Below are 22,409 nucleotides of genomic sequence, written 5' to 3'. Positions count from 1 at the left end.
GCAACAACCTCGGGGCTCACCTGGAACCTGTTGGGGACCGAGCTCTATAGGGTCCTGTAGGCTGATGAAGAGGAGCAGGCCCGCAGCTCCGAACAGCAGGATGGACGAGAACATGCAGGTTAGCCGCATCGTTCCGAGTAGTGGGGTCATCCAGGGTGCGCTCCGGGGTCACCTCTCGGGTGTAAAAGGCACGTTCTTCCCTCATTATCCACACCAGATATCCATCAGGCTGAGGTCTATAATACAGAAGTGGGAAGAAGCGGGGGGTTTCAGTTGCAGGATATCCCCACGGGCTAAGGTCCCTGTCACGTGACACAGACTTACCATCTGGATTCCTCTAACCCATCTGTCTCTGTGTCTCTGTGTCTCTGTCTCTCTTGCTCTCTCTCTCTGTGTATGTGTGTGTGTGGTGTGTGTGTGGTGTGTGTGTGTGGTGTGTGTGTGGTGTGTGGTGTGTGTGTGTCCTTCTCTCCCTCCCTTTGGACTGGGACTCGTTATCCAGCCCAGAGTCGTCCCAAACTCACGACCCTACCACCCCACCCCCCTGAGTGTTGAGATTACAGCCATTCATCACCATACCAGTCCACTTTGACCTTCTGAAGCCCACAGAGGCTGAAGAGGGGTCTGTTGGTCCCTACACCTCTGCCCTGCCCACAAGGGTCTCCTGCACCTACCATAAAGCCACAGAGAAACACACTCTCTCGTTGTTGGGAGACGGCTAAGGGTAGTGAACGCTTTGACAGTCACAGGTTGTAACCAGCGACCACCCCTCTGCCCAGCTCTGTGAGCCTCCCAGTAAACGCCATGCTCCCTCCAGAGGCTGCTCACACCCCTCCATCCCTGCTTGCTGTATTGACTTCTGCAGACCCAGAGCCTGCACACAAGTTGTCCATCACCTTGGTTCCACCACAAGAACGGAAGAAATGCCCTCCATACTCTAAGTACAAGTGAATCGGACCAAGTTACGGATCAAGATAGGCAACACTCCAGGGCTGGAGAGATGGCTCAGTAGTTAAGAACACCGAGATGCTTTTTGTAGAGGACCTGGGTTCAGTTCCCAGCATCCACATGGCAGCTCACAAGTGTCTGTTCCAGGGGTTATGACGCTCTCTACTGCCATCTACAGGCACTGCATGTACATGACACTGAGACAAAACACACACCCATAAAATAATACAACTTATTTATTTTTTTTTGGAGGGGGGGGTGAGGGTGTTTTGAGACAGGGTTTCTCTGTGTAGCCTTGGATTTCTTAGAACTCACTCTGTAGACCAAGCTTACCTCAAACTCACAGAAATCCACCTGCCTCAGCCTCTTGAGTGCCAGGATTACAGGCATGCACCACTTCTGCCTGACAACTCCTTTTTTTTTAAAAAAACAAAACAAAACAAACAAACAAATAAAAAACAGACATGCACCCTTCAGTTTCGTTTGAGTCTGAAATGTCCTCCAGAGATTCATGTCTTTGAACACCTGGTCTCCAGTTGTTGGTGATATCTTGGGAGGTTGTGGGGCCTCACCCAGGCCTGTGTGGGCCAGGGAAGGTGAGTGGGACAGAGGAAGTCTGTGGCAGGTCTACACAGGCGGATCCCTGACTCTCACAATATTCTACCCACACCCACAGCATTGCAGGTATTCGGACAGACAGTCTCAGAGGGTTTATTACTTTCCCATTCTGAGATAAAACACCTCACAGAAGCAAACTCAGGAGAGTAGAGCTTGGGCTGGAGAGATGGAGCACTGGCTTCTCATCCAGAGGATCTGGCTTTGATTCCCAGCACCCACACGGCAGGGCACAGCTTTCTGGTTCCAAGGGATCAATTGCCCTCTTCTGGCCTTTGTGGGTACTGCATGCACATGCTGCCCAGCGTAACATCCACACACATAAAAAGGAGAGTGCATAGGGGCTAACTTTTATTTTGTCTCTTTTTGTCAGAAGGGTCAATCCAGTGTTGTGAGGAAGGTGCAGCAGGCCTTCCTTACTGTTTACCTATGTACCTCAGACCAGACCAGGAAGCAGTGAACAAGGCTTAAGCAGGGCTGGGGGTGGTGATCCTTAAAGGCCTGTCCATAAGCCAAACGATACCTTTTATTTCCACCGAAGGAATTTGCAAGGATCTTGCTCACCCCAGCACAGGGCAGTGCCAAAGGAAGCTGATGCCACCCAAGGCCACAGGGCCCAGAAGACTCCCCCCGAAAACCCCTGCAGCCTCTCAGCCTGCAGACCCTTAAGCAGAAAGGGAAGTGTGTAAAGTCCTTCCCTGCCCTTTTCATGCCCAGAAAAATATTCCCAAGGACTAGACTGATTCTCAGCAAAGCTTAGGAGCTGAGGAGTACAAATTCCAGCTTGGGTTTCTACCCTCTGCAGTCTCTGTAATTATTTTTTCACTCAGTTAACTTTAATTAACCTGCCGCAGGCCTCTGTGCGCCTGGTGCTGGGCTCCCTGGACTGTGCGGAGCAGGAGGTTCCCATGACCTCCCAGCTTTTATGTTTGGGAAGCAGTAGTGTCGGGGGCTCAGTTTATCAGCAGAGTCGGCTCTGGGGTTTTTGAGTGAGCCATGACCTCTGTGCAGCGGCCTTGCCCTAAAAAAAGACTGTTGCTGCCTGTCGATCAGTGAGGTGTGGAGTAGTGAATCCTATCTTGCCCAGACTGAGAACCACAGAGTCTCAGCCTTGGGGATAGCCAGGGCTCCCCAGAGTGGACCTGGTCGGCATGTCTGATCATTGTTTTACGAAGCCATAGATACATCATTTAGACTTCAGGACTTCCTAAAGGCTACTTTCCATGTAGATAGATGCTCAGCGCATACCTGGTGCCGCTTCCCTAAGCACTACGGCATAATGTCCATCAGTATCAGTCTCTGGATGCTGGGGGAGTGTGAGGGACCCAGAAGGGGCAGAACTATTCTCTGTCACCCTTAGAAGCTGCCTGTGACCCTGCCTTCATACCCTCAGGCAATGCCCCCCCCCCAGGCAGCTGACACAGCCCTTTAGGAAACTCAGTCTCAGAAAGGAGTTGGATGGGTAAAAGTCATTCGCAGTGACACAGTAGAGAACAGACGTTCAGAAAGAAAGTAGGGGATGAAGCTTGAGCCCTTTCTAGGCACACTCACCCCACCTGTAGACTAGAGCGGTAAATACATACATGCCCTCTCCCATGCTAGTAAGTATCCACACATATACACCATCAATGGCCAAGCCATGTCTGCCTCCTGAGCCAGACACCTAAGGCCAATCTGGCCAAAAGTCGGCGGCCTCTGGCATGAGGATAATTCTTACAGAGGATGAGGCCCCCACAGGCCCGTGTCTTAAGGACTTTGTTCCCAGGTGGTGGAAAGTTGTTGATGCTTTAGAGGAAGAGGGAACACCTAGCTGAAGGAGGTAGGTAACTGGAGTGGGCCCTTGGGACTAGCTTGACCCTGGCTGTCACCTCCTCATCTCCCTCACTTTTTTCTCTCTTCCCTTCATGTTTGTCACAAGATCAAGATCCCAAGATCCTCCTCTGCTGCACACTCTCACTCCCATGATGCTCTATCCAAACACAACAGACCAAACCACTACGGACTGAACCCTCTGAAACCAGGAACCAAATCAAATCTTTCCTTCTTTATGCTGTTCATCAGGTTGTTCTCCGGTAACAAAAAAAACCTAACTAATATAGGAGAGAAGAAAGGATAAGCCACGCCCAGTACAGAGATACCTGGGAAGAAGGCTAACGATGTCCCACGGTGTCACCCTCCAGTGCTATTTGATGGACAAGGAAAAGGACTTAGAACCCTGTGATCATCACCTTGCTTGTCTTCAGCCTGGCCCTGCAGATATGACTACAGCTGCCTTGTCCCCTCTCTTTCCCCATCTGTCACACGGTCATCATTTAGAACCACTGTAGACTTCTGTTAACAGCTAAAGAGGTTCTGCAGTTGTACTTGGAATTTGCTCACACCGGATCCATTCACGGAGACAGGATGCAGCTCCTCCTGGGTCTAGGATCCAGGAGAGGAGGCAGGAGTCTCAGCTGTACGAGAGTTGTCATTTCCAAGCCCTCCCCCACCCCACCCCCCCAGAGACCACTCAAGTGTATGGCAAATCTAGGAGCCTGTATTAGAGACTCAGTGCCTTCCCTACCCAGGACTAAGCCCCAATCACCCTTTCCTCCTGGGACCCTGTTTTCCATGTTTGCTTTCACTGGGGGACTATCTGGCCAGCTAACTCCTGGCTCCATGCAAACGAGAAGTAAAAGGTCAGCTGCCTAGCCTCCTGAGGAAGTGGCTTGTGAACTGGCCTCCATCTGTGATGGAGGGGGCCAGCATCCTGGAAGCTGTAAGAGCCCTCTTCCCACAGAGACCCGAGACACACACTCTGGATGACCTGTGTCTCTGAGCCCTCCCCCAGACTTCCCCCTCTTCTATAATCACATGGTATGTTCAAGACAACAGAGACATGCTGGTCCAAAGGTCATTTGCCTCCCTCTTCTTTGAGTCCAGCTGTTGCCTTGGGCCTCAGTACAAAGATGTGTCACCAGCACGGCTTGGCTGCCCCAGGGCCATGAAAAACGCATTTGCAAGACCTCAGCTCCCACCTGGGACTGCCCTGTCCTCGCTACATAAATCACACTCTGCTCTGGTGTCAAGTGCAAGTGTCCCTCCCCTCCCCTCCCCTCCCCTCAGCCCTTTCCAAAACCAACAGACAATAAGAAAATTCAAATTATTGGCAATGAAGAAGAGGTTGCAAGGGGGAGGGGTTCTTAAGACATGAAAAATTCACAGGCTGGTTGAGTATTCATTCAACCCTGCTCAAAATTACAAAGCCTTCTAGTGGTTTCTCTCCCCAAGGCCTGAATGGTGTCACCAATTTTTACTTTAAGAAAGAAAAGATCCAATTAATGTTAGCACCTCCCGGGACACAGGACAAGGCTGAAGATTCTTCCCATCTCCTTATTTATTTGATTTAAAATTTTGTCTCTTTGGGGAAATTGACTTTAGGGCATATAAGCAAGGACTTGAGAATTCAGCCAAAACACACGCACCTCCAGTGGCGGCAGCCAGACACACGGACGACTCCAAGGACACGCCTGGCTGCGGCTGCTCCAGGATGTTCCTCACAGTCACTCAAAGGACCCCTCTGGCTGTAGGGAACCACCCCACACCTCACGCCAGACAGCTTGGGAGCACCCACGTGGTCAGTGGGCCCCAGGCCCAGGAAAGTTCTGTCCCTGTGTGTCCTCTTCACCACAGGCAGGAGCGAACAATGCCGGCCCTCCCGGCTGAGGGCTTCGGGAGATGCTGTTCGTCGGGAGACAGGCTGCTATGGCAACTTGAGGAGAATGGAGCCGGGCACTGCCGTCACCTTGAATCCGGCACCGTGCCTTCTGCTGCGGTGGCAGAGGGGACCTGGCACCCTGCTCTTCCCACTATAGCAGCTGGGCACTGGTAGTTGAGCCTTGGCTTTCCTCCTCGGCCTCCTGGCCCTGGGTACTTCTCTGCTCCTCCTCGTTCGGAGGGAGTACTCGGCCCAGTCCCCTGAGAGCACCACCTCCATCTGTTTTTGTCAGACTGGCTCTTCCTTGTGTGCGTGGCTCCAGCTTACTTCTGAGATGGGGCTCTTCCTTGATTTCAGCTCATTAAAATCCTGCAGCTAATTAAAACCCGCTCTAACAGCAGCGGCAGCAGCGGCTGCAAACTCTGGGACTCGTCCCTCCAGTTTTATGCGTAGGCATAAAGTTGCAGTGCTCGGTATCGAAGATGGATGGCTGCAAGGGCTTAGACTCTGAGGCAGGGTTGCAGGCTCAGAATTGCTCCAGCCCTCCTCCAAAAGCTGAGCCTCAAGGGTGTTGTATTCAGTTCTCAAATCCCCAAGGCTGAGCTTTGACACACCCAGCATGGCTCATCTGTACCCTGACGGCGGGCTGGTAGCAATTGGGCCACCGTCCTCTATTATACGGTCCGATCACCCAGTCAGGCTCTTACCCCATGTTCCTGCAGGTCAGATAAATGGGCCCCTAGTGGGAATGTTAAATCAGATTCAAATATCTCTGAACATCATTCCTGAAACCTCTAAGAACCCTGAAGTCCAGCCTCACCCCCAGCACCGACACAGAATATCTTCCTGAAGGCTGACTGACGGATTCCAGAAAATTCATGACAGCCGTGACAGGTCCCAAGGACCTGGTCCAAGAACTAGCAGCCACAGCCATACTACAGGTGCCTTCTCAGCCCAGGATTTCTTCTTATCTGATCAGGGATGCTTACACCTATAGGGCAGAGGATAGGAGTTCTAAAGACAGAGACTGAGTCTCTCCTAACCCCTATGCTGGCAGAGCCTGGTTTGACGACACAGCATCCCAAATCCTTGAAGCTGTGAGCTTCCAGTTTAGCCCTTCCCCCACACGTGGAGAGTGGTGGGAGCCGTGGGAGCCGGGTGGGAGGCCCTCTCCACCTTTGTATTCCCAGCACTCAGCACCGTGCCTGGCACCGGAGAAGTGATCAATAGTTACAGTGCATGCGGAATGCCCATGAGTTAATACATGGAAGTGTTGGGGGGCCATCGGGAGAGAGTACACCATGAACTTGGAATTTTAAAAAGGTCATTTATGTTTCAGGGAGCCACGGGTTTGTTTTGATTGGATCTGGGCTGGAATCAAGTCCGGGGAAGAGTCCGTAAGTGAAGACACTTCAACCATGGAGTTGGTTCCCCAAGGCCCACTGTGCGTTGGGATATCACTTGAAGTCCTTCTATCAGTTCAAGATCACATAACTCCGGGCTTGAAGCTGTGTTTTCAAAGGTAAATGCAGAACCTCTCTCCTGTAGATATGCAAATTGTATAGAAAAATATTTACATAATTTGGATGTTATAAAATTGACAAACCTTTTGTATTAGTTACCTTTCTCATTGTTATGATAGAACACCTGGCAAATGCAATGCACAGAAGGAGGGGTTTATTTTGGTTTACAGTTTGAAGTGACAATCCATCATGGCAGAGGTTTGGTAGAGGCAGGAGCACGGAGTAGCTGGCTGGCTGCCTTAAGTCTGCCGTCAGGAAGTGAAGAGAGATGAATGTCAGCATTCAGATGGCTTTCTCCTTTTTGGTTAGTCTGGAACCTTAGCCCAAGGGGCAGTGGTGCCCACACTTAGGGTGGATCTGTCCCCTCCTCACGTCAGCATCCCTACATACCTTCATTAGCGTTCTCAGAAGTCTGTTTTCGTAACAACCTTAAATCTAGTCAAGCTGACAGTGAAGACAACTGTCATACCTTTCAATGTGGTACAATGTTAAAAAACCCCTGAACCAAATTATAGTTCATGCGTGTTAACCAAATGTCTACAGAGGGACTGGCAAGATGGCTCAGTGGGTAAAGACACTTGTCTCCAAGCCTGACAATGTCAGTTTGAGCCCTAAGGATCAACTCCTGAAAGTTGTCCATGCTAACTTACTACAGCACACATATGCACTCGCACAAGTGTGTTGATTTTTTTTTTTTTAATCAACACAAGGATATCTCTGAAGACGTATGCAAAATGATCCGGAACAGTCACAAAAGAACAATACTGCACAACTACACCTTCTGAGGTACATAGAACTGCCAAGTTCAGAGGCAGTAGGCAAGACAGCAATTGCCTAGGTCTGGCAAGGGATGGTGAGTTGTCTTTCAGTGGGTACAGAGTCCCCGTCTGGGAAGATGAGAGGGGCAGGAGGTAGACCAGAAGGCCAGGAGGTAGATCATGGTGATGGCTGCACATTAGTGTGAATTTAGTTAATGCCACTGAACTGTACACTTAAAGATGGGAAGAAGGAGACTAGAGAGATGGTTCAGGGCAACTTACAACTGTAACCTACAAGTGTAACTCCAGATCCAGGGGATCCTACACCCTTTTCTAGACTCCCTGTGCACCAGGCACACGCATACAAGCAGGGTATGGTGGCTTGAATAAAAATGGCTTGTATGTTTAAATAAAAGCCCCACTGGCTTGTATGTTGGAACACTTGGGCTGCAGTTGGTGAACTATTTGGGAAGGATTAAGAGGTGTGGTCGTGTTGGAGGAAGTGCATCACTAGAGTGGACTTTGAAGCTTCAAAAGATCCCTAACATCACCGGCATACTTTCTGTTTCCTGCCTGTAGTTGTGAGCTCTCCATTATTCCTGGTACCAGGCCTTCACTCTGCCATCATGGACTCTAACCCTCTGGAGCCATAAGCTCAATTAAATACTTTCTTTTATAAGCTGCCTTGGTTATGGTATCTTATCACAGCAACAGGAAAAGCCATGAAGACACGGTAAAGTACATACACAGAAACTAAATCTCTTAAAAGTGGTTAAAATGACATATTTTATGTGACATATATTTTGTATATTTAGGTTTTTAATTGGGCTCAGGTAGGGAACTCATGTTCTGGTCTTGGCTTCCTCTTCAACCGGCTGGGGAAACCTTCAGGATTCCATTACTCTAATCTCACAATCTGTCCTCATGCACAAGATCAACTGTTGATGAGTTCCCAAGTTCCTAGCAGCTCTGGGGTGAGATAAGTAAACACAAGTCACTTTCAACTGGACAAGTGGCCATCTGGAGAGAGTGTCTGTCACTCAGGTCTGAGACCTGTCCTTCATCACAGATCTTGGTCACTTCCATACAAAAGCCTCTGGTAGGTTTCCAAGGCTGTGCCTTAAAGTCCTTCCAACCAAAAAGCACTGTTGCAGAGACAGCTGGGTCCTGTGGACTGAGTCCAGCTAAACCATTTGCCTTCATGACACCTCTCAAAGGTGTCCCTGACACTACAGCCTGGTTGTAGTGTCAAACTGCATAGTGTCAAACTCTTGGCTCTGCAAAGCCACGCTCTTCCACTGAAGGGCTTGCTGGCTGAAATGAGGCCACTCTGTAGGAGGGGACCATTGTTTTGTGAGTGCAGGACCTGGAGCTGTGCTGGGGCAGTGTCCTACTAAATACTAAAATCAATCTCTGGGGCCGGATGATAAGAAGCTTAGACTGGTCTAGAACTTGCTATGGAATCCAAGACTGGTTTGGGACCTGAGACTCCCTCTGTTTGCCTCGCAAATGCTATGATTACAGATGTACACTACCACACAGAACCTGACGGAAACCATTTTAAAGAAGACATTTAAACCGGGAAAATGATTTGGATTATGATGTATCTAGAGGCAGACTCTTCATTTAAAAATCTTTAATCTTTAAAGAACTTTAAAGAGCAACATGGGAATGCATTTGGTGATGGGCATGGCCCCTATCTTACATTCTCACTATTGATATCGTGGCTGTGATACTGTACTATCATACAATACAACCGTGCATAACGTTACTATTCAGGGGACCGTTTTAAAGGGCACACAGGGCTTCTGTGGGTTGTTCTGTACAGCGGTGCGAATGTATAATTATTCTAAAATTTTTAAAAATTAAGAAATCGTGAACTTAAAATTAGAAGTCCCTGGGGCTGGGGAGATGGCTCAATGGTTAAGAGCACAGGTTGTTCTTGCAGAGGACCTGGGTTCGATTCTCAGCACCTACATGGTGGCTCACAACCATCTGTAACTCCAGTTCCAGAGGATTCAGGCCCTCTTCTGGCCTCCATGGGAACTGCACGTACGTGCTTCGCGAAGGACCACACTGGCAAACACTCATGCACATAAAATAAAAATAAATGAATCCTAAAAAAAGAAAAAAAAATTCTGGCCTTTCAGCTTACACTGAGTGGAAATGAACTCTAACACCGCACCCATAAATAACAGAAAGCCCTGACCATGGATCAGTACCCGTCCTCGTTGTATATAAAGAAACATCTTAAAGTTAGGGGACTATGCCTTTAATAGGAAAATTTGATGTGTTAGCAACTACTGGCCGATCTTTGTGAGTTTTTCGATTGCAAATTGCACTTTAAAAATGCAAACAATTATTAATATTGATTTGGACTAAAACAATATTGAATTTCAATATATCTCCAACTCTTTTATGAATTACCCCGTGGACACGTAGAGATTATGATAGAAGAGGATCTGCATGCTCAATTTCTTCTCAGTGAGGATCCTTGAGGAAGGGTGATGTGATGCCTCAATAATGAACTTCATGATACAAGATTAGCTCCGGAGTCCTTGGTCACAATTACAGATTTCCCCCACAGCACAGGCCTCTGTGCCCAGAGCTACTTGTCTCCCTGGGCTCCCCTCCCCCACCCTATCTTACAGAGCACAGGTTAGGGTCACATGCTTAGATTCTTGAATAGAATTCTGTGTTTTTTTTAGAGGAAGGAAAGGAGAATGGAACAGATATTTATCTTCCTCTGGTAACGTTTCAGAGACGACGCAGGACACTATAGAAATAGCCCACTTAGCTTGCTCACAATAACTTCTTGAAGTGAAAAATCATTATCCTTATTCGTCACAGGGTTGGTTCTCTGTGAGCAGGCTGGGATGCAGTTCAGAGGTGTAAGTGTTTATTAAGGACCGGCACTTGTGAAGCAGAAAGGAAGGGAACTGAAGTGGGAAGCACACACCCTGCAGTGGGCAAAGCCTCCTGGAGTATCCTGCGGCAGGCAGCAATGGCAGACTTTTCTACCTCCCGCATTCTCTATGGCTGGATGTGGGTTATCCATGGAAGGGTGTGCCCTCAGGTGAGGCAGCTCCCCAAGGACCTGGCAGCTGGGTCTGGCTGTTGCCCATATGCCCACTGGGAGGTCAGCAAGCCCTCCCTGCAAAGATAGGAGCACGTCTCTCAGTCTGCCCCTCTATTTCCCAGTGGACAAAACAAAGATCCGGGGAGACCAAACATGTCAAGGTTATGCCATAAATTACGGCCATCCCAGATCTGTCTGACTCGAAACCTGTCTCTTTCCCCCCGCCAGCTTCAGCTTTTCTCCAACAAAGCTTACATCAGACTGTCCTGACCTTCAGTTACTGAGACAGGAAGGTTTGGAAGTCTCCAGAGGAATATGCAGAAAGTTTGGCTGTGTAAGCAAATACACTCCCATCCCTTCCCCCACTAACATCTGTGCCACATGTACGCATGCGTGTGCATGCATACACACACACACACACACACACACACACACAGAGCCCTTTTCACCTATTGCATTGCTGATAGAAAGAGGAGATATGGGTTATTTGGGTGAAGAGTTTCCCTGGCGTGTAGCTTGGAGACCGTCTTTTCCCAGTAGATCCACTGGATCTTGCCAAGAGCAGCTGAGAATGCACGGTGTTGCACTACGGCCTCCTTTTACTTCCAGCAAGTGCTAAGCTATTCACATTTCCCAACGGCTCCAACATCCACAGCCACAGCAGGGAAAATTACAGGGAAGGAAAAAATTGCATATTTACTTCTCCAAATTGAAAGCTGGGGTATAATATGGGCAGAAAGAAGTGTGTGAGTAAAACAGGAGTGCCCTGGCCCCTGGCAGGGCTCAGCTGCCTCCAAGCTGCCAACGGCAATCCAGAGACTGGGGGGGGGGCGCCCACGGGCGGGGAGGTTTGGCTTCCTTCCAGGAAATCCCTCTCCCTGTGACTGGTGCAAGGCAGCCCCAGAGGACTTGCCTTTGGGCATTTGGCTGCCAGCACTGCCTGGCACAGAGTGGGTGCTTAGGCACTGTGGGGTGAGCAAAGAGAAGGAGAAGGCACTCCCACGCTAGGCCAATGGGTCCTTCCAGCTAAAGTAATATGGCTGAGACACATAGACGCAGCAGGCAGGCGCAGAGTGACCACTCCTTTATTTCTTTTTTAAAGATTTTTCTTTTTAGTAATTTTTAGTTTGTGTGTGCGTGTGTGTGCACGTGTGCACGCACTCGAGCACGTGTGCACGTGTGCACGCACTCGAGCACGTGTGCACGTGTGCACGCACTCGAGCACGTGTGCACGTGTGTGCATGTATATGTGCCTGTGAGGTCCAGCTGCCTGAGAAAACCAGATAGGTCAGAACACCTGGGAGTTACAAGTAGTTTAGCTATGTGTGGTGGGAACAGAACCCAAGTCCTCTGTAAGAAAGGTTGAGTGTTCTTAACCACTGAACCATCTCTCCAGCTCAGCCGTTCCTTTCTCCATCTGGGATTTAGTTGCTTTTCTCATCTCTGGGACCAAGTACTGGCATATTTATCTGGCTCATGACTGGTCAGATTTCAGTCTGTCATGGTGGGAGGGTTCATGGGAAGCAGAGCAGCTACCATCACGGTAGCTGGCAGAGAGGAAATGGAGGACCTCTGACAGGTTTTTCTCTTTACCCTTTTCTTCTTTTAGGACTCTCAACCCAGGGCATGGTGCTGCCTACAGTCAGAAAAGGTTTTCCTGTGAGTTAAGCCTCTCTGGACTCATCTTCACAGAGGCACCCACACAGGCTCACCTCACCTGTCTCCTAGGTGATTCTGAATCCAGTCAGGTTGAAGGGAGGGTAGGCAACATGATCTTAATCATGGAATTAACCTCTGAACAGGCTGGTGTCCTACAAGGTCTCTTGGACTCAGAGCAGGGCAGAACCATTACGTGTCTTTTGCACTGTGAGCAGGTCTGTCTGGGCCAGCATGATGAAGTCAGGCTTCAATGGTCTGTGAGCTCTAATGAATCACTATGTACGAGACAGAGGCCCAACCCCCACATTCCTGTCTTACCAACATCATCTGTTCCAAGTCACCTGCCCATTGCTTTCTCGATGGCCCTTTACTTCCCCCCTTTTTGGAAACACAGAAATTTACATCCTTCCCTCAATCCCTTCCTGCCTTCTCATACCACAGGGAGCTGCAGACCTGGCCATCTGAGCCCGTCTTTTCCTATCTGTTGGTTCTAAGCTGGTTCAGCACCTGGGGGCCTGGACAATTCCTCATCCCCATAATACAGAGCCATACTGTGTCTTCAGTCACTATGTCCCGGGTCAAAAACACCCCAGTCAGAGCTGCCCAGTTCCCCACATCCACACATTTCAACGTGACCCATGAACCAGGAAGAGTCAGTCTCTGGTAATGTTCAAGCCCTTGCCTTCATCTCTCCTCATTTCCAGATGGTGCCCCGTGACACCTGCTATTCTTTACGGTGTCCCCCAGAGCTTTTCTCCAAATGCAGGTAACGAGGAGAGAGAGCACTGTCCTTCAAGTATCAGATGCTCAGCACAGTATTTCTCATTGGGTGGCATCCTCACACCATATTTCCTGTGCTGTACATAGGTCCCTTGTAGACCAATCCCACAGGGCTACTTACGGAGATTCCTGCTCTGAGGGCTGATGCCCTGGGGTGAAGGGAAGGGGATCCAACCAGGAAGGCCTTTGGGTTCCTGGGACCCAGTATTCCCACCACAGTCCATGCCACCACACAGATGTTCCCTCTCTTAAAAAAATTGTGTGTGTCGAGTGTTTTGCCTGCATTTATGTATGTACATCACACAAATGCCTGCTGCCCCTGGAGGTGAGAAGCTGGAGTCAGATCCCTCAGAACTGGAGTTTGGGACAGCTGTGAGCCACCATGTGGGTGAAAGAATTTAACCTAAGTCCTCTCCAAGAGCAACAAGTGTTCTTAACTGCTGAGCCATCTCTCCAGTACCACATGGTCCCTGTCCTAGGGTTTTATTGTTCTAGAGAGACACCATGACCAAGGCAACTCTTATAAAAGAAGATTAATTGGAACTGGTTTACAGTTTCAGAGGTTCAGTCCGTTATGATGGTAGGAAGCATGGCAGCGAGCAGGCAGATGTGGTATTGAAAGAGCTGAGACTTCTACATCTTGGTTCAGAAGCAGCCAGGAGGAGACTGTCTTTTGCACTAGGCAGAGCCTGAGCATAGGAGACCTCAAAGCCCACCTACACAGTGACACACTTCCTCCAATAAGGCCCCACCCCCTAACAGCACCACTTTCTATAGCCAAGCATTCAAGCACATGACTCTATGGGGCCATTCCTATTCAAACCACTGCAGTCCTGCTCTTTGCAACTTGGCTGCCTGTGTTTATTTTGAACAACATGCAGAGAGCTCTGGTTTCTCTCTTTCTGAGCTCACAGACTCTTTCTTACTATCCCAAATCCTATATAGTCTCACTTCTCAGCATCAAGGATCCAGGCAGAAAAGTGGTAAATCCTGGTGCTCCCAGGACATGGTGGTGCTCCGAGGCAGATGGAGTGGGTCACAGTTATAAAAAGCCCTTGGCCAACCTGTAGCATCTCAAAGTGGAATAGCATCCACAAAGCCCCACATCTGTGCCTGTGTACATCTCTGTCAGCTGACCACAGTGGAATAGATTAAGCCCCAACTTCTTATAGGCTGCCGAAAAGAAAAAGGAAGATGGGTGGTAAAAGGTATCTTGTGCTGGGACCCAAAGCAGCCGGTCTTTGGTCTCTAGTGAAATCGGCAAGCAATGTGGATTTTAAAAAGACTACTCAGGGACTAGGGGTATACCTCAACTTACACACTGTGAGCTTGAGAGTGAGGCTGCGGGTTCAATCACCAGGGACAGGGTGGTGATTGAGGTGAGACTTGACTCAGTAGAAACTCAGGGACAGGCTGGGTGTGGTGGCACACACCTTTAGTCCCAGCGCTTGGAGGCAGAGACAAGTATAGCCCAGTGAGTTCGAGGCTAGCCTGGTCTACACAGTGAAGCCTTGCCTCAAGAAGCAAAGCAAAACAAAACCTCGTGCCTAAGCTCAATTAGCCCTGGGGTCAACTCTGCTATGAAAAGCACAGGAAGCATGAATTCCCTGGATAGATGTGATGCCTAATGTTGCAAAGAGCCGCATAAAATTAGCTAAGCAGAGAAAAGGCTCTGAGTCGTTGGTGTGCCAGTCTGCCTCGGCCTCACTGGTTAGGAGCTGGCCCGCTGCTCTGGAACCTGATGGCGCTCATGGAGAAACATGGAGTTCTGGCATGTGGCATCTGGTTCTTCCTAGAGGTGGTCAGTGTGGTGAGCGACAGGATTGGGTACAGGATATTTGGTATGTCCTGTCCCCATGTCTGCCTCCTTCTCTGCCCCATCACCTGCCTATGATGTATATTATACATACACACACACGCACGCACATACAAACACACACACACACACACTCATGTTCACATGTACCCACACCTATTATTATTTATAGCTTGGTGTTCCTCCTTCCTCCAGTCTATATTCTGAAGTCCTAGACCTCAGCTCCTCAGAATGCGACTTTGTCTGGGATTAGAACTATTGTTGACTATTCAGTTAGGATGAGGCCGTAATAAACTAGCAGATGAGATGCCCCTGTCCCTCAAAGACGGTCCACATAGTGTGTTCAAGGCCAGCCAAGGCTACATAGTTACATCGAAGAAAACCTACTGTCCTTAGAGAAGGGGACCCACAGGCACAGACTCATGAACCCTTTATCCATCTGAGGAGGAAGGCATGAATGTCTGTGACATGTGTGTGTGCAGACATGGCTCCATGGCTCTGTTTGTATGCCTCTGTGCTAATGAGCATGGACCTAATTCATACAGGTACATTTCCAGACTCCTCTTCACTCTGAACATGAGTGAGCATGAGTGTGTGTGTGTGTGTTTGTAACTCCAGCTAGGAGAGTCCAGCTGCTGCCAGGCCATATCCTGCTCCAGACCACCAGAGGGAATGAACCCCCCTCGAGTAACTCTTGTCCCTTTTGGTTCTTCACAGTGGTGCGAAAATCAGGCTCCTTTCTGGCAGAGGACAGCAAAGCTCTGCCTGTCTCTTCCCTGGGCCTTGAGGGAGGACATAGGAGGGTGGCCTGGGCTGGCAGGGTGGGGGAGGTGTAGGAGTGGCAGCCTAGCAGGGCCATCTGCCATCTGTATCATGGTTCCACTGTCCGCTCTGTCCCCTCTCTGCCTCAGGGTACATCACTCTGGTGACCCCTGGGAACTGGAGCTAATTTTCCACCATCATTAGTGATGGGAAGACCTCAGGTTCTGGCTTTAATTAAAGTCAAACGCGGGGCTGAGGAGAAGCGCCGCATGCAGACGTCCCTGTCTCGCTTGTAAAAGCCATATGCAAATAATTAAGCAAGGCATGGAAGCCATAATTAAAAATTTCACAAACCCCTCATTAGCTGAGCAGGCTGCACAGAGAAGCAGGACCAAGTCCCTCCCCCATGCTCATGGCAGTTCCTGCAGATGGTTAATTGGGTGTATGTATGGGGGGGATGGCGGGCCACACCTAGGTGACAGTGCACCTGGCGCTGTGCCTGCAGGGCTCCTAGTACATTTCCTAGGACAAAGTGGGCAGCTTTGTTTCTCTGCATTCCAGGATATAGAGGCTCCACAATAGAGGTCTCAGTTTCAAATCTCATTGCCTCTCCTAGGTGCAGTCCTGATGTGTGCACAGCTGAGACCCACTGACAGAATGGGAAAGAAGGCTTCCATTGGAGACTAAAGACCCTCTCCATCTGGACACAGCTGAAGCCCCTGCCCATCCCCATGGCCTGAAGTCTTCTTGGCATGGAATCCGTCCTATGCAAACATAGGTCTTTGGGCCTTGTACCCATTGCACTGTGATCTACACCAAGACAAAGGCCCTGGGCAGGGTATCCACAACCCAGAAAACACTCACCCACCCCTGGGTTTGATCAGCATCTCTGGTAATGGGGATGGTGGTGGTACCCGGAGAGTGTGTCTGTCATCACTATTACAGATGTTCTTTGGCTAATCTCTCCCTATCACGCCAGGGGTCCCTCGTTCCAGCTCTCAGCATCCACAGACATCTGGGTCACCTCATGATGGGGATTGATCTTGCCAGGCAAGCCACCACAGGCATAATCTTCACTTGTTCATTGACGTTTCCAAATGAATATTCACTTGTCCCAATTGTGGCCACTTGTTTTCCGTCTCTTCTGATCAATGGTCTTCCTCAGAAGGCACCGTGCTCACTAGAGACATTGATTGATGGCCAGAAAGCTGCCTGGAACACGAAGAGGCCAGATGTGATCTGCCAGCTAAGAGACTAGAATGCTGGCTTGCTCGTTTGCCTTGCCCATGGGCTGCTCTGTTTTGCGCTGGACCCATGCTTCCACACGGCCCACGGCCGTGATCCATTCCTCTTGCTGGAAGTGAGTGCGAATGAATCCAGACAGCAGAACTTTTGGGTTGTTTTTGAGACAGTCTTTGTATATAGCCCAGTCTGGCCTTGAACTTACTTCTATAGGCCAGGTTGACTTTGAAATCAGGACCTATCTGCCTCAACCTCTTGGACGCTGAGATTAGCCCACACCATTACACTTGGGACCCAAAACAGATCCTAGAAGCTTTGGGATCTCAAAGTGAAGTGTGTCATGCTTGGGGCCCCCAGAGCTGAGAGCATCCTGCTTGGGACCCTCAGACCCCAGAGCATCTTGCTTGGCCACCTCTTGACACAAAAGGTCTCTTGATCTTTATCTATATTTCTGGACTCCGCCCTTTTACAGTTCAGACCTGACCTTCCTTTTACAGTGCTTCTCTCTCTCTCTCTCTCTCTCTCTCTCTCTCTCTCTCTCTCTCTCTCTCTCTCTCTCTCCCTCTCTAACCAGGTACCATGCTCCCAGAAACATCCAGTAAACCTCAGCATTTGGGAGGCTGGGGGCAGAAACACTGTGTGTTTGAGGCCAGCGTAGACTACACGGGAAGACCCTGTCTCCAAAAACAAAAACAAAAACTTGTCTTAGTCACTGTTCTATTGTTATGATGAGACACCACGACTAAGTCAACTTACAAAAGAAAGCATTTAACTGGGGGCTTGCTTAAAGTGTCCGAGGATTAGTCCATGACGATCATACCAGGAGCATGGCAGGTAGCAGGCAAGCAGGCACGGCACTGGAGCAGGAACTAAGAGCTTACATCTGGTCCACAGGCAGCAAGTAGCGAGCAAGACTGGGCCTGGTATGGACTTTTGAAACCTCAAAGCCCACGCCCAATGACACACCTCCTCCAACACCACCACACCTCCTAATCCTTCCTAAACAGTTCATGAACTGGGAACCAAACATTCAGATCTATGAGCTTATAAGGGCCATTCTCATTCACCACAGCAACGCTGTAGCCTAGGGCCATCTTGGTTTTCCATTTGCCCTGTACTGTACCTTCTCCAGCACCACGCCAGCATCAGCTCTTACACTGTGCAACTCCCTTCGTTTCCTCTGCCCTTCATTCACTGAAGCTTGCCCTGCAAGGTCAGAGGCCCCGCCCCACCCTCTCTTCCCGTCCCCATGCATCTTTCCCCGTCACAAAACACCTGACCAAGAACCTGTGGGTGGAGTCACCAGTACCTCTGTGTAGGCTGAGCACCTCTAACCTCCACATTCAGAATGCTTCAAAAATCTAAAATGTCCCAGTTGCTGCTGACACAACAGGTGGAAAATTGCACCCTTGGAAACTTGATTTTCCACACAAAATTAGTATCAGTGCTGTATGAAATCACTTTCAGGCATTGGGTACCACATGCATAGGAAGTGCATACACAGTATCTGAGCTCAGCCTTGGGTCTCATCCCTTAAGACATCTCATTATACTCAACTGTTGCCAAATGTGAACATTTTAGGGACCCAAGATGACTCTGTCTGGACCTAAGCATTTTGCGTAAGGAACGGTCCATTTGTGATGCACTTTTAGATGAGAAATGGATCTTCCATTTATGTAAACCATGCGTACATAAGGAATTCTCATTCTCTCTGTCTCTATCTGTCTGTGTGTGTATGTGTGTGTGTGTGAGAGAGAGACAGAGAGAGAGAGACAGAGAAAGAGACAGAGAGACAGAGACAGAGAGAGAGAGACAGACAGACAAAGAGACAGAGAGAGACAGAGAGAGAGAGACAGAGAGAGACAGACAGACAAAGAGACAGAGAGAAAGAGACAGAGAGAGACAGAGAGAGAGGGAGAGAAAGAATGAATATGTATATATGTATATGCAGGGCAACTATATGCCATTTAGCCACATCTCTAGCCCCTCATTGGTGTATTCTAGGCACGTGCTCTACCACAGAGCCACACCCCCATCCTCTGACTGTTTAGTTTCTTAAAAATTCTTGGCCTGGGGAGTGGCACTATTAAGAGGTATGCCCTTGTTGGAGGAAGTGTGCCACTGTGGGGATGGGCTTTGAGACCCACCTCCTAGCTGCCTGGAAGTTGGTCTTTTTCCATTTGCTTTTGGATCAAGATGTAGAACTCTCAGCTCCTCCTGTGCCATGCCTGCCTGAACTCTGCTGTGCTCCACCTTGATGATAATGGACTGAACCTCTGAACCTGTAAGCCAGTCCCAATTAAATGTTATAAGAGTTGCCTTGGTCATGGTGCCTCTTTACAGCCATGGAGATCCTAACTAAGACATATGTCTTTGTTAAATATATATACTTGTAGTTCCTTTGAATTTCCACCTTTTCCCTCCCCCTGCCCTAAGAGGTAACTCATCCATGTAGTAAATCTTTAATAAACATGTATTCCAGGCCTGGAACTATTCTGGGCAACTGGCATCCATTAGTCAACAGAACAAAGTCCCTGCCCTTAGAGAATTATATTCCAAGCAGCATGTGGAATATTGGAAGGTGCTCAATACTACGAAGAGAGAAGAAAAATAGAGTGAGGGACAGAGGCCACGAATAGTTGAGCCTGGAAACTGGTCTTAGCTCCTCAGTTCATAGACGACGTCTTCACTGGGAAGGGGCTATGCAAGCTACGTAGATAAACAGAGGTGGCGTGTTCAGAGGTCCTGGGGTAAGAATATTCCTGAAACATGACCTCTCAGGAGAAAGGACGAAGGGAGGTGAAGTTAATCTGATTCAGACTTCAGGAACACCCCTCTGGATATTCTGGAAGCCGTATCAGAGGTTGTGGGAGAAGCCATAACCATGGTGTAGGACTCTGGGTCTACTCTGCTCATAGGGGAACTGGTGCTTTTAGGGGCCAGCTTTGTTTGCATGGTGAAGGTCACATGCATTGTTTACTTTGGTCTACCACACAGATGAAGGTCTTGGACAATCTTTGGAGATCACTAGCTTTTTTTTTTTTTTTTTTAGACATGGATATTGTGAGTCCTTTTTTTTGTTTTGTTTTGTTTTTTTTTTTTGTTTTTTCGAGACAGGGTTTCTCTGTATAGTCCTGGCTGTCCTGGAACTCACTCTGTAGACCAGGCTGGCCTTGAACTCAGAAATCCGCCTGCCTCTGCCTCCCAAGTGCTGGGATTAAAGGTGTGCGCCACCACTGCCCGGCTGATATTGTGGGTCCTAGAAACACGCTGTTAATGTCCGTTGTCAACTCTGGCTCTTCCCACCTGTTCCAACATGGGGATGCTTGGGAACCCTGGATGCTTGGTACACATGTATGAAATGAGGCTAGTACACTGCAGCATGTAGCGCTGACATGAAGGAGGCTGCCCGGCTCCCCTTCTGTGACAGTCAGTCTAGATGGTGTCCTTGATTGACTATAGAGAGATGAATCTGGAAGCTGGTAATGCACACTCTGGGTGTGTCCATGATGGTGTTTCCAGAAAGGGATAACTAAGTGGACAGACTTCTCTTGGATGTAGGAGGATTCCACCTCACAGGCTGGGATCTTGGAGAGGGGAAGAAAGAAGAAGCTAAAGAGAATGCAGGCATGCTTTCTGCTCCCTGGATGTTAGGATGTGAGGACCTATGTCTGCCATGCCTACTTCCCCTTGGCAGAGTGAAGCCTTTGACTCTGCAAATAAATCCATTCAAAGATGGATGTCAGAGCAGGGGAAAAGCCTAGGCAATTGCGTGCAAGCTGTGGCACCTGGGACAAGTTACTTAACCTCTCTGTGCCTCGGTTTGAGTTTTTTTGTTTGTTTCGATTTAAAATGAGGCTACCCTTAATGTAAGGGCTATCTGAGCAGTAAGAGTGACGGAGAAGCAGTGCTGAGCACCCAAGGAGCCCTCAGTCATGTTAGCCGCTAGCTTAGAAAGATAGACGAAGCCCCCTCCTGCCCACCTGTGTTCCTCTCTGAGGCAAGTCTGGCCATGTTACAGCTGGCAAGACCAGAGTGCCTGCTAGAAACAAGAACTGTAGATGCTTCCAACAAGGTCCCCGGGAAACGTCTCCTGAGCACAGAGAAATGTATATTCCTGGAAAGAGCTTCCAGGAAACAGCCTATGAGCACTTTATCAAGAAGGGAAAGAAGCAGCTGCATTCTTGGCTGGGTATCTGCAGCCAGTGCTGGCCTTGGGCTTCCTCTATTGGCTGGTGTCCCAAAGAGCAGTGGGGATGGTATTTATCTGTACAGTTTGTGTTCGAAGTGTCCTCTGAACCGTGTCTGCTGGAGATGCCAAGCTCTGTGCAGAATGACCTGTTTGGAGAGTATGACTTGATTCTGTCTCCTCCCTGATGCTGAGCTTAAGGTAACCTTCAGCCCATATCGCACATAGACCCACTGATGATTTCAGATTGGCTCAGAAGGATCCAGTGTGCAATAAGACTTCAACATACACACTGGCGTGACTCTGAACTCCCAATTCTCCTGTCTCAGAGTAGTCTATCTTCCCAGGTGTGCGTCACCAAGCCCTCCTATGGGGAGACATTAGAATTGACCCATATTAAAGGATCAGGGAAACAGCATGACACTTAATGTCCAGTTTAGTTGGTTTTGTTGCTTTGCGGGGAATTTTCCCTCTCTCTTGCATAATTGATTGTGTTGATTGCAAGGTTGGAGATTCCTAAAAAAAAAAAAAATCATAGAAAAGTACTAAAAGTTGATGTTGAGCAAAGGATGATGGAGTTAGGAATGGTTCTGATGCTAAGGTTGTGTTCCCCAATTGGTTCTTGATCTGTCAGTAAAGAAAGCCATGGGCCAATTGCAGGGCCGAAGGTACAGGCGGGACTTCTGGGTCCCCGGAGGAAAAGGGATGCAAGGAAGGAGAAGGAGAGCTCGCCAGGCCTCTTATGGAGTAAAGTTGACCAGACATATGAGGTCTTGGGCAGAATGGTGGACTGTGGTCGCTCCGACAGGTGGTCAGTAAGAGATGTGATTAGCAACTGAAGCTTAGGGCAGGTGTGGGGAGAAAAGATAAGAATATTATCAACAGCACACTTTTCTGGGAGGGATAGAGTAGCACCCAGCAACTGTGTCCAAGGGCAAGTTGAAAAGGAGCAATTGTGTGTGTGTGTATTTTATCCATGGATTCAAGGGAAGCAGGGTGGGGGTGGAGCATAGGCAGGATAGCTAAAAGCTGGATGCAACAATCAAGTGTATTTAGAAAATATTTGTAAGGTTTATCGTGTGTGTGTGTGTGTGTGTGTGTGTGTGTGTGCAAGAGAGAGAGAGAGAGCACATGTGCACACACATGCACATAGTTATGCATGTGATATGGGTGTGTGACTATGCATGCATGCATGCAGGTTCAGGAACATCTTCATCTTCTTTGAGACAGGGTCTCTCATTGGCTTGGAGCTCTTAAATCAGGCTAGTCCGGCTGACTAGTGAGCCCCCGCAGTCAGTCTCTCTCTCTCTCTCTCTCTCTCTCTCTCTCTCTCTCTCTCTC

At 48.9% G+C, this 22,409-nt stretch overlaps 1 protein-coding gene across 1 annotated transcript in view; it reads right to left on the bottom strand.

The window, feature by feature from the left end:
• Chst8 (carbohydrate sulfotransferase 8) overlaps positions 1 to 22,409 on the bottom strand; it is a 140,393-nt gene that overhangs the window by 71,299 nt on the left and 46,685 nt on the right. The window contains exon 2 of the mRNA XM_028754180.1: positions 21 to 236. Coding sequence (XP_028610013.1) covers positions 21 to 150 — 130 coding nt within the window. The 5' untranslated portion in view covers positions 151 to 236. The remainder of the gene's footprint in view (positions 1 to 20; positions 237 to 22,409) is intronic.

This window comes from Grammomys surdaster, unplaced genomic scaffold, assembly GCF_004785775.1.
Source record: "Grammomys surdaster isolate TR1022 unplaced genomic scaffold, NIH_TR_1.0 125984, whole genome shotgun sequence".
In the NCBI taxonomy this organism is placed as follows: Eukaryota; Metazoa; Chordata; class Mammalia; order Rodentia; family Muridae; genus Grammomys; species Grammomys surdaster.
The sequence above is the reverse complement of the archived record's forward strand: the minus strand, read 5'-3'. Positions and strand labels throughout refer to the sequence as shown.